The sequence below is a fragment of the Hyaena hyaena genome, unplaced genomic scaffold, assembly GCF_003009895.1.
Source record: "Hyaena hyaena isolate Hyena2069 unplaced genomic scaffold, ASM300989v1 scaffold_44, whole genome shotgun sequence".
Lineage (NCBI taxonomy): Eukaryota > Metazoa > Chordata > Mammalia > Carnivora > Hyaenidae > Hyaena > Hyaena hyaena.
Window position 1 is genome coordinate 3,665,144 of NW_024080676.1, and position 13,141 is coordinate 3,678,284.

At 40.9% G+C, this 13,141-nt stretch overlaps 1 protein-coding gene across 1 annotated transcript in view; it reads left to right on the plus strand.

Annotated features, from left to right (window-relative positions):
* Positions 1-8,145, plus strand: part of CC2D2B (coiled-coil and C2 domain containing 2B) — a 98,068-nt gene extending 89,923 nt beyond the window's left edge. The window contains exons 32-34 of the mRNA XM_039230186.1: positions 1,886-1,944; positions 4,146-4,323; positions 6,950-8,145. Coding sequence (XP_039086117.1) covers positions 1,886-1,944; positions 4,146-4,323; positions 6,950-7,138 — 426 coding nt within the window. The 3' untranslated portion in view covers positions 7,139-8,145. The remainder of the gene's footprint in view (positions 1-1,885; positions 1,945-4,145; positions 4,324-6,949) is intronic.
* The last annotated feature ends 4,996 nt before the right edge of the window (positions 8,146-13,141 follow it).

The following is a 13,141-nucleotide window of genomic DNA, read 5'->3' on the forward strand; positions in this document are numbered from 1 at the left end:
TTGGAGGGTTGCCCAGTGGTTGGTGGCAGCAGTAAAGGCACTCAGTTTACCTGTGCTGTCTGGGATAGCTGGTGGCCGTGCAACATGACGCTGGAGTTCATAGTTTCTTTTCTCCAGTGTCTTCCCCTCTCCTGGTGGGGTCTGTCGTGGGGGAACTCCCTGTGCCTGGGACTGTTGTCTAATCTATCCACGGTAGCCTCAGAACCCTGGCTGGCTTGCTGAAACACAGACTGCTGGGCCTTGCCCTGTGAGTTTCTGATCCAGTGGGTCCCACGTGGGGGCTGAGAATTTGTATCTCTAACAAGTCCCCAGGTGTGAGGTTGCTGGTCGGGGGACCACGCTTCAGGAACCTCTGGCTTCTATCATCACATGACAGACTGAATCTTCTCCATCACTCTTGAAATATTCTAGCCCCTAGAGGTCTAAGAACTTTTTGCACAAGCCTCCTTCCACCCATGTCCCTGTCTCTATTTGTCAGCTCAGGAATGCCCAAAATAAAAATGTCCAAATTCAGCCCCTCCCTCTTGTCCATGTGAGCCCTGCAGGGAGGGACACACACACACATGCACACAAAGACTTGGCTCCTGCCAGCTGGAAGAAATGAATATTCAATCAAAGAAGGAAGATAACCATGTTAAAAGAGCAGTGGGGCACCTGGGTAGTTCAGTTAGTTGAAAGTCTCACTCTTGGTTTTGGTGCAGGTCATGATCCCAGGGTCATGGGGTTGAGTCCTCTGTGCAGCTCTGCATGGAGTGTGGAGTCTGTTTGGGATTCTCTCTCTCTCTGCCTCTACCCCTCTCCCCTGCTCATGCTCGCTCATTCTCTCTGTCTCTCTGTCTCTCTCTCTCTCAAAAATTAAAAACCTGAAAGAGTAGTAGTAATAATACCTGATTTTATTTTATTTAAAAAAATTTTTTTTATGTTTTATTTATTTCTGAGAGAGAGAGAGACAGTGTGAGCAGGGGAAGATCAGAGAGAGAGGGAGACACAGAATCCAAGACAGGCTCCAGGCTCTGAGCTAGCTGTCAGCACAGAGCCCGACACGGGGCTCAAACCCACAAACCGTGAGATCATGACCCAAGCCGAAGCTGGACATTTAACTGACTGAGCCACCCTGGCGCCCCAATACCTGATTTTATTGAACAATATGTGACAGACTTTGCGTATATTACTTTGTTTCAAAATCTTCACAAGACCCTAGGGAAGTAAGTACTATTGTTGTCCCTCTCTTGGGACACTGGGGTGGCTCAGTTGGTTAAGCATCCGACTTTGGCTCAGGTCATGGTCTCATGGTACGCGGGTTCAAGCTGCGCATCGAGCTCTGTGCTGACAGCTCAGAGCCTGGAGTCTGCTTTGAGTTCTGTGTCTGCCCCCTCTCTGCCCCTCCCCAGCTCACACTCTGTCTCTGTCTCTGTCTCTCTCTCTCTCTCTCTCAAAACTATATAAACATTTTAAGAAATTAAAAAAATATATTATTGACCCTCTCTTAAAGATGTGGTATCTGAGACTCAGAGAAGTTAAGTAACTTCACCAAGACCACAGTTAGTAAGTGGACGAGACTAGTGAGGTGCCAAATATTATCTGGTAAAACCAGTGAGCATGTCAGATGTTTGTCTGAATAAATGAATGTGAGCAGCAGACCTTTCTCACCCAGGAAAAATATCTTGTAAATCCACTCCTTATCCCGCTCTCTGGTGAAGTAGTATTGAAATCAAAGGAAACACTGTGATCTGTGTTTTACCTTTGTGCTTCTGTGGTGAAGTGTTTTTGCCACGTGAAAGTGGTTTGGGTTCCCCTCGTTATAGTTAGCACTCCAGGAGTGACTATGATGTCAGAGCGGTCTCCCAGCAATCTTTTCTAACTTTCGGTTGTCTATGTATTTCAGCCTGAGGAAATAGTTTATTGTGAGACTAATAAAAGCATGATCGAAGATCTAAAGAACAGGTATGACATTACGATTACTACGTTTCCTCCCTAATCTCTTACTCCTTTCAGTTCTCCAAACCAGTCTCTCAAAATACCTATTAGATTCCGCAATAGAAGCATGAGATGGAGATTACAGTAGTGTCTTCCATGGAGTCATCATTTTTTGGTCTGTGCATTGAAAAGCATCTCCTCTGCCATTCCAGGACACTCCTTTAAAAAGACCATTTAGGTTTAAAAAATGATTGCCTCTGGAAACTATTGTAGGGCTGCTTCTGGAAAATTCCCATCACAGACACCTGTTGAAGTTATGGTAACAATAAGGCAGTAACTAATACTTGAAAGGAAATGAAAGTAAATGGCCTACAACTTGGAATATGGAAAAAGCATCCAAGCTGGGTGGTAGACACATCCATACTATTCCTCCTTGGCACTCCCCTCTTCCCCAAACACACACACACACACACACACATACACACACACTCACACACTCCCCCCTTCCCCAAACACACACACACACATACTCACACACTCCCCCCTTCCCCAGACACACACACACACATACACACACTCACACACTGCCCCCTTCCCCAAACACACAAACACACACACACATACGCATACACATGTGCCCTAAGGAGTTGTTCTCTTACCCCTTTCAGTTTGACTCTTTTGTCAAAGTCACAAACTTTGCAGCGGGGCTAACTCCTACTCCAAATGTGTCAGAAGCTTCTAGATCTTACTGTCTCCAATGACTCATGCTTACATAGCAGGCTGCCATATAAGCTGCTACCAACTAATCAAAACAAAGTATAACAAAAAAAAATTTTGCCACTCCCTTCTCTCACTAGCACTCAACTCCCACCTCTTATTTCCTTCCTTCTTCCCCAATTCTTAACAAGAAAAGAAAGCAATGCAGTAGAGAAATGATTCCCAACTTCTGGTTTTCATCAGAATCATTTCTAGAACTATTTTATTTTATTTTATTTTTAATGTTTATTTATATTTGAGAAAGACAGAGACAGAGCGGGAGTGGAGGAGGCACAGAGAGAGAGGGAGACACAGAATCCAAAGCAGGCTCCAGGCTCTGAGCTGTCAACACAGAGCCCAACGCGGGGCTTGAACTCATGCACCCTAAGATCATGACCTGAGCCGAAGTCAGACACTTAACCGACTGAGCCACCCAGGCGCCCCTCTAGAACTATTTTAAAAGATAGATGCCAGGATCCCAGACCATACCTGTTGAATCAATATCTCAAGGTGAAATATGTTGATAAAGCCCTACAAGTGGTTCTTATGCTTCGGTTTTTAAAATTATTTAAACAAAATTTTTTTAATGTTTGTTTATTTTTGAAGGAGAAAGAGACAGAGGATGAGTAGGAAAGGGGCAGAGAGAGAGGGAGACACAGAATCAGAAGCAGGCTCCAGGCTCTGAGCTGTCAGCACAGAGCCAGACATGGGGCTCAAACTCTCAGACCTGAGCCAAAGTCAGACATTTAACTGACTGAGCCATCCAGGCGCCCCTCAAGCACACACTGATTCTGTGGAAAGATGAGACTTCTCAAGTTGGCCCCGTCAGCCAACCTACACTGTCCCTGTGAATAATCTACCAGCAGGCACTACTGTTCTAGGGGCTGAATACACAGGCACAGATCTCTGCCTTTATGGAGTGTACATTCTAGTATGGGAAATGGATCATCATACTTTTCAGCCTATGCCTCATTTCCTTCCAACTGTGCTTGTTGTGTTATCTAATCTAATAAATCCATACTTGCTGACATCACCCAGTCCAGATACCTGAACTTTCATAGATGCAGTTTCTTGGAAACACAATGTTTTATGACAGAGGAGGGCCCTGGAGAATGGGCATGTCAGTCCAGTGATCAGACAGGAGACTTTGTCACATCACATCCAGGAGGCAACTGCCTACACATAGTTAACTAGAAAAGAAATGTGCCTTTGAGATCTAACTATTGGCTCTCCTGGGAAGCTTCTTGCTTTCCCAAGCCAAGCAAGAGGCTGCTTCTCCCAAACTTGGTTAACGTGAATGATGGCAGATATCCTTAGCCATAAAGGTCTGGTTCATCCTAAATTAAAAAAAAAAAAAATATATATATATATATATATATATTCTCATACTTGAGTAAAGTGACAAAACTCTTATCACATTTATTACATTAATTGTAATTTGTCATAAAATAATCTTTGCATTCTTACTTTAGGATTGAAAGGACTCTGAAATGTAAAATGATGGAATGGCGACCTAAACAGCCAACACGTTGGAATCGACAATGTACTTATATTTTGCGAAACATCCTTCCTAAACTAGAACTTGGCACTGGAAGCTTCGTGTCATCTGAAGAAGAGAGTGAATTTGAAAGACTACTACAATTGTATTGGGTGTGTGTATGACTTCGTGCATTAATGACATTTGTTTCATCTATGTTGTTAATTGCTAGGGAATAGTAATCTTAGATATCCCTGAAATGCTTTTTTATTTTGTTCCTAGATGACAGATGATATGGCATTAAAGTACATTTATTTATAGACTAAGAAATTTCAAACATACTGAAGAACTATTACCATGACCACACTGCATGACATTTCCTTGGAAAGAGTCATATGTTTTATGTTATATAACCACAAAGTTTGGAAAGAGATTAACAAAAGAAAATCACTTGCAAATAAGAAATTGAAAAATGTTCCCTAGAAGGTAATAATAGGCTAGATTCCCTGTCCTTGGTTCTGGACAAGAGGACTCAACTCCCACCTCTTATTTCCTTCCTTCTTCCCCAATTCTTAACAAAAAAAGAAAGCAATGCAGGCAAGCTTTGATATCTTTTATATGCAAAATACTCCCAAATTTCTGTATGCAGCCTGGACTTCTCTCCTGACCTCCTTTCTTATATATTTACCAACACATCTGTCATCATCTTGGATGGTTAAAAGGCACCTCAAACTCAATAAGTTTATAACTAGACATGGTGGACATTTGGTATATTGCTGTGATCCTCCTTTTCCCCAACACACCAGCTCTTGACATCCTGTCACTGACTCTTCCTGTGAACTGGTCCAGTGGATTTTGAAAGCCCCAGTCTCCCAAGAGTGAGATTCTTTTCCCCTACCATCTCGTAGACTAGGTATCTTCTAGGGAACCCTCTGAGGGAAGACAGGAAGGAATCTGTCCGGAGTTAAGTGCGGAAACTGTTGAGGAGGGATCTGCAAGTGCCATTTATTCATGAATAGGGAGGAAGTTGCTTTTATTTGCATTAAAAAAAAAAAACAGAATTAGGAGTAAACAGATAAGCAAAGCAATATAAACTAAGGCTTAATATAAACCAAGGTTTAAAACTTGTACTTTCTTTGTAAAATTATCTACTTAATAACACATAATCATAAACCTGAGCTTAATCTTGTGGTTTGGATTCAAACCCTGGTTCAACCATTCACTAGCTTTGACCAAGTTATCTAACTTCTCTATACTTTCCACCCCACAGGGCAAGATAAACAGGGATAAAAATAGTTACTCTGGGGCACCTGGGTGGCTTAGTCAGTTAAGCGTCCGACTTTCGCTTAGGTCATGATCTTGCGGTTCGTGGGTTCAAGCCCTGCATCGGGCTCTGTGCTGACTGCCAGCTCAGAGCCTGGAGCCTATTTCAGAGTCTGTATCTCCCTCTCTCTCTGACCCTCCCCTGCTCACGCTGTCTCTCTCTCTCCTAGAAATAAATAAAAATATTTAAAAAAAATAGTTACTCTGGTTTGTGGCTAGGTAAGGTAAGGATTAAGTGAGCTACTACTTACCACAGCACCCAGCACTTAGCAAGTGTTTAGCAGATGTTAATTATTATTTGCATTCTAGTGCCAGGTATTGTGTTAGGCAGTGGGGTTATGACAGTAAACAAGACAGATACATTCTTGATCGTGTGCATTCACAGAAACTACAGGCTAATGAGAGATCAGACATGTAGCTGCAATCTATTTTATTAAGTAAGTTAGGGAAGGACAGTGGCCTATTGCAACCACATGGGAAGAACACATGAATAGGTTTAAGGATCAAGAAAAGCCCCCTGAAGTAAGCAATCTAAGGCTTGAAAGAGGTTTCTGATTGTTTGTGTATTATTAAATAGGTAATTTTACATGGGACCACGTACCATAATCCTTTAATCCTATCACACAGTTGTCAATAAATGTAAACTGAACCAGTGTTAAATAAATTCTTCCACGATGCTCACTTAAATACCTCATTTGTAGAAACAAGTAATATTGTCAAGGGCAGTCTGCTATTCTAGAAAGGGTGCAAGTATTTGGAGTGTTAGGTGTGCAGGATCTGGTATCAGCTCTGACTTTGCTCCTCTCTCTCTGGAAAGTGGGAATTATAGTAGAACCATCATAAGGTGGTTTGAGAATTAAATATGTATGTGAAGCATTTAGTACTTTCCTGGAACATAGTTGATGAAGTTTTGGGGGTTATAGTGGGGTTCATGGGGTCCAGAGCCAATGGCCAAGAAAGAATTCTTGAAGACATCTTTGGTGCAAAAAGGTGATTTTATTAAACCACAGGGTAATTTTTATAAAGCACAGGAAGGCCTGCCCTGGGACCAGGAGGAGAGACTGGTTACATACTATGGAGTTGGGGGAGGTAGAGTCCAGGGGAAGTTTCCAGTGAGATTTTCATATGCTAAAGAAGACTCGCAGAATACTAGAGGCCTAGCTATTGTCAAGCTAAGGTGGTTTTCCCTCTAGCAACGTATTAGCATTAAGACAACAGGGAGTTCCTGGAGAAGTGTTTTTTACTCTGCCAGCCTCAAGTATTTGTCAATGGGCTGCAGGTTATGAGGAAATTTAATTTTATCTACCATTTCCTTCTGCCTTTTTTTTCCCCACATCAATTGTAAGCACCTATAAAATAACTGTTATGTTATGACTATCATTTTTTGAGGCTTCTATAATATTTTTGCATATAATAATCCCTGATTGCCTACATGCCTGTAGCATGGGTTTACATGTTATTCTGTCTTTTGTCTAGGTCACAGGATTTCCTATCCAGATGCCATACACTGATATACAATCAATTATCGACGCTGTGTATCAAACTGGAATTCACTCTTCTGAATTTCCCCAGACAGAATTTGCTCTAGCTGTATACATTCACCCATACCCAAACAACGTATTATCTGTATGGGTCTACTTGGCTTCCTTAGCTCGACATCAGTGAAAAGGAAGAAGGGAAAAGGAAAAAATATACATATATGTATATGCTGTGGGGCGCTCGCCCAAAACAATCCAGTACTTCAGATTTTGCTACTTATCCTCAAGTCCAGTCAAATGTGAGCCCGATTTTTGGTTCTTTTACGGAGTTGGGCACCATGGAGACTCACTCCCTGAACCTTTGAGAATGAGTCTAGATGACCACCCAACCTCTTCAAGGAGAACACTTCAGGCAGCCTGGTGGCCTTGGGTCACTGTCTATAGTAGGTCTTATTATGGGAAAGAAGCAATTCTGGCCCCTCCCTTTTAAGCCAATATTACTCAAATTGTAGGCCTCAGACCACCTCAATTGAATCACCTGGAGAGCCTTGAAAATGCAAATTCCCACACCCCCTAAGACCTACTGAATCGAATCCTTTGGGAGTTGAGCTCCAGAACATTATTTTAAACAAGCTCCCTAGATAATTTTGACGGCCTGTCAAGAGTGAAAACCCTGCGTTATAGAATGTTGTCATTACCAAATGAGGCTGGTACTTTTGGCGCTGGTTCTGATGTAATTCCAGATAGAAGGTATTCAAGTACAAACTCAAGGTCATTGCCCCTCCAAAGATTATTTCACTGCTTAAGAGTAAAGGAAAAATCTGCCACATTGGGCTGAGGGCTGAGGTCAGCTTCTGGGATCTCCTAAAATTTTTCACTTGTGATGCTACTGACCTGAAGATCTTTCAGCTCCTAGTATTTGGAAAGGCTTCCCAAGAAACTCTAATATGCTTTCCTGATTCTGTGAGAAAGGGAGAAACTGGTCTTACCAAATCTCAGGGCTCCTTTTTTTCCATAGGGAGCAGCCCACCATTCTGCCTCTGGCTCTTTTCTGCTACTTTCCTTTCCCAATAGTGGCTCCAAGGAGGCCCATCTAGACCCTACGAGCCTTAAGAGAGAGTGGATAGGGATCTAAGTCAGAAGCACTGTACTTTCTTCTATTTGATTGTTCTGAGCTCCGCTGAGAAAAGTATTTATACAGTTTATTTAAATGTTACATAATAACTTATTCTAAAAAAAAAAAAAGAACCAAAAAAAAAAAAACCCAAAGGATACAGATTTCCAAAGGTTGATGAGAGCTTTTTGTATGAGGTAAAAACAGGAGAAAAAAAATTCACCTTTCCCAACACAGGAGCACTGGAGCTTCTTGGGTCACTCCCACAAGCAGAGACCCCCAAATACATCCCCAGGGAATCCTCAATCTGAATTCTGTCCTGCAATGCACCTGCGTGGGCTGGTGACAGAGAAGACCTCATTTATTTGCAGTGATGTTAGTCTTGGAGCAAACATGTGACTACCTAAGTAAAATAATCAGGATGTGGGTGAAGAGAATGCTTTTTTCTCCAAGGTTAAAACCTTATTGTGTGTCTCCTCTAGCATGTATACGAAAACTGATCAGAATTTTTGTTTTTATTTGAATGTTTGTATTTAAATGCTCTGTGAAGTGTTGTTATCAACAAGTCTATCATATTGCTTGGGGTAGCAGTAAATGATGTCTATGGAAAGACAAGTTTGCCAAAAAAATACTGAACTCATGTAGTTCATTTCTGTGGCACCTTCAATATTTACATAACTATTTTGTTAATCGTTTATGGTTTCCAAATTGACAGGCCACTTAAGAGTTAGGTAGAAAGTGTTCAGAGGCAAGCATAGAGAACCCTTCGGTTTCATATGCAGTTTTTTTTGCAGGTGTATGGATTTCTCAACTAAAATTTTTTCCCTAAAATTTGGAAATTGTCTATAATGAATCATTTTTTCATTTGTCTACTTTAAAAATCTGTGATTTTAGTTTTAAGTTTTTATTTTGATTCCGGTTAGTTAACATACAGTACTTTATTATTAGCTTCAGGTGTACAATATAATGATTCAATTCTTCCATACATCACCCGTTGCTCATCATGACAAGTGCACTCCTTAATCCCTATCACCTCTTTAACTGGTCCCTGAATCCAGCTCCTTTCTTCTCACCATCAGTTTGTTCTCTATAGTTACGAATCTGTTTCTTGGGGGTGTGCCTGGGTGGCTTAGTCGGTTGGACATCCGGCTTCGGCTCAGGTCATGATCTCACGGTTCGTGGGTTCGAGCCCCCCATCGGGCTCTATGCTGATGGCTAGCTCAGAGCCTGGAGCCTGTTTCAGATTCTGTGTCTCCCTCTCTCTCTGACCCTTCCCTGCTCACACTATCTCTTTCTCTCTCTCTCTCTCTCTCTCAGAAATAAATTTAAAAAAAAAAGAATCAGTTTCTTGGTTCTCTCTCTCTCTTTCCCCTTTGCTCATTTGTTTTGTTTCTTACAGTCCACATATGAGTGAAACCATATGGTATTTGTTTTTCTCTGACAGACTTATCCCGCTTGGCACTATACTCTGTAGCTCCATCCACGTAGTTGCAAAGGGCAAGATTTCATTCTTTTTTTGTGGCTGAATAATAAATATTCCATTGCATATATATACCATATCTTCTTTATCCATTCATCAATCAATGGAAACTTGAGCTACTCCTGTATCATGGCTATTGTGAGTAATACTGCTATAAACATCAGGGTGCATGTATCCCTTTGAATATGTATTTTTGTATTTGGGTAAATACCCAGTAGTGTGATTGCTGGATTGAAGGGTGGTTTTTATTTTTTAATTTTTTTAAATGTTTATTTATTTTTGAGAGTGGAGAAGCAGAGAGAGAGGGAGACACAGAATCCGAAGTAGGCTCCAGGCTCTGAGAGCCTGACATGGGGCTAGAACTCAAGAAACGTGAGATCATGACCTGAGCCGAAGTCAGACGCTTAACCAACTGAGCCACCCAGGTGCCCCAAAAATACATGATTTTAAATGTAACATATACTTTTAAAGTCCTTTAAATCATTCCACAAATAATAATGGAGCATCCATTATGTACCGGTTACTTCGGTATCTGCCAGAGTACAGCAGTGGAAAGACAAAAGTTCTGCCCCTGTGAAGCTTACATTCTTACAGGGGAAACAGACTATAAGCAAATAAACAGTAAGTAAGTGAGATAATTTCAATGTATACTGAGTGCTATAAGGAAAACAAGCAGGATGGCATGATGGAGAAGGACTTTGGTGGTAATGGAGAGTATAAGCAGAGTAGTCAAGGAAATCTCTAAAGAGACAATGTTACCACCAAAATTTAGAAGATGATCTATCTACTAGAATTTCATTCGGTAGCATGGAATAGAAACCTAACTGCAGTATCCTAATCAAATAGTGATTACTTTTTCACATAACTGCCAAGCCCAAAGGAGGAAGTCCAAGTCTGGTGCAATGACTCTGTGATGTTATCAGTGTACTAGTCTTCATCTAACTTCTCTAAGGAAGCTTCTGTCCACTGCTCAGTGGCTCTCAAACTTCAGCATGCTTAAGACCCACCTGAAATAGTAGTTGACACAGATTACTGGGACCTAACCTCAGAGTTTCTGATTCAGTGGGTCTGGGGTGGGGCCCGGTAATTTGCATTTATAACAAGTTCCCAGGTGATGCTGAGACTGCTGATCTGAGGACCACATCTTGAGAGCCTTTGCTTTAGCCTCACATCCATTTCCATGGCAAGAAAACGCAGAAAGAGAAGGGGAAAGGTAAAGGATACAGCTGGTGTGGCTCTTTTAAAATGCTGGGGCACCTGGGTGGCTCAGTCCGTTAAGCGTCTGACTTCAGCTCAGGTCATGATCTCACAGTTCAAGCCCCCATCGGGCTCTGTGCTGAAAGCTCAGAGCTCGGAACCTGCTTCAGATTCTGTCTCTCCCTCTCTCTCCGCTCCTCCCCCATTAATGCTCTGTTTGTTTCTGTCTCTCAAAAATAAATAAAAGTTAAAAAAAAATTTTTTTAAATGCTTCCCAGGAGGCCATGCCTAGTAACTTCCACTTATATCCTAATGACCAGAAATGTATCACTTCTAGCTACAGTGGAAGCTGGGAGGTCAAATATTTTAAATGAGATATTGCTGTCCCAATAAAATCAGTTTCCTGTTGGTGAGGAAGAAGGGGAGGATGGCTTATTGGGTAGGCATCTGTGGAAGCCACATATGAGAGGAAGCCAGTCATGCAAACCTATAGGAAAAGCATATCAAGCAAAGGAAACTGCAATTGCAAAAGCCTTGAGTCCAGAAAGTGACTTAGGAAGGAGACAGTAGAGGCACATGTTGAAGAGGTGACCAAAGATCAGATCACAGAAGTCATGGTAAGGAATTCAGATTTTTATTTGAATTACAATAGCAAATCATCAAAAGGTGTTAAGTAACTGAATAAAATATTTTTTTTTATATTTGAGATTACTTCAAAAATTATTTTTACAGATACTCATTATTTTATACAAGTGCATAAATGTGATTGTATTTTTTAAGTACAGCCTTTTTTTTTTTTTTGCGAAGGCCCGTCTCATTGTTCTCCCCTCTCCCTGCCTCCATCCACATTATTCACCCCACTCACCTGCTTAGTAACCAAGTATGCATCCTTCCACTTACCATCATTCTCAAACATCTGTACATATATGTGTGTGTATGTATATGTTCCTGTTTTATAAAAACGGGACCATATTATGTATGTTTTTCTGTATGTCGCTTTTCTCCTTCAAAAATAGTAGAAATACTTCCAAGTAAACTAATTCATTTTTCTTATTAAAGGATCCATAGTATTCGAAAGTGTGGGGCAGAACCACTACATACATGTAAATAGTTTATGCACCACACAACTCATAATTTACGTGCAAGGACCTCGAGTTGTGTAGTATGTGATGGCCTTGGTTGTGAATATATTTATTATGGTTTATTCAACATTCTTATATTGATAGTGTCTTTTGATCCAGTTAGTCAAAGTGTCGTTTAGTTTTTCTATGCCCTTGCTGTTTTTCTGTCTTCTAATTCTGTCAGTTCCTGAAAGAGGTATATTGAAGTTGCCAACTGTAACTATGAGTTTGTCTATTGTTTCTGTCAGGTTTTACTTCTTGTATTTTGAAGCTTTGTTGTAGATGTACATATCTTTAGGATTTATGTCTTCTTGGTTATTTAACCCTTTTATCATTGTGCAGTGTCTCTCTTTAGCCTTACTAATTTTCTCTGCTCTGAAATCTATTTTGTCTGGTGTTTATATAGCTAACCCAGTTTTCTTTGGATTTGTGTTTACCTGGGTGTGTGTGTGTGTGTGTGTGTGTGTGTGTATTTCATCTTATATTATTTTTTATGTTTACCTTATTTTTGAGACAGCACAAGCAGGGGAGGGCCAGAGAGAAAGAGGAAGACACAGAATCTGAAATAGGCCACAGGCTCTGAGCTGTTAGCACATCATGACCTGAGCCAAAGTCAGACACTTAACCAACTGAGCCACCCAAGTGCCCTCATCTTTTTATATTTATATAAATTATGTATAATTATATTTGATACAAGTTTTTTATAGATAGCATACAGTGGATTATTTTTTAAATACTTTCTGACAGTCTCTTTTAATTGGCATATTTAGACCATTTACCTTTTTTTAAAAAATGTTTTAATGTTTTTTAATTTATTTTTGAGAGTCAGAGAGAGACAGCGCAAGCAGGGGAGGGTCAGTGAGAGGGAGACACAGAATCTGAAGCAGGCTCCAGGTTCTGAGCAAGGTGTCAGCACAGAGCCTGACACGGGCTCGAACCCACGAACCATGAGATCATGACCTGGGCCGAAGTCAGACATTTAACCGACTGAGCCCCCCAGGCTCCCCTAGACCATTTACCTTTAATGTCATTATTTATGTTTGGACTTAGGTCTACCATTTTATTCCATTTTTCCTTTCTGTTTTTGTTACATTGTTCTTTTCTTTTTAAAATTTTTTATTATTTATTTATTTTTGAGAGAGAGAGACATGTGTCTTCACTCCAAGCATACAAAGACCTCCATGTTCATTCCAAACATGCCTTCTGCTGCAACACTCACCCACCAGATATCTGCATACTCCCTCGCTTCCCTTGGGCCTTTGCACAACTCACCTTATC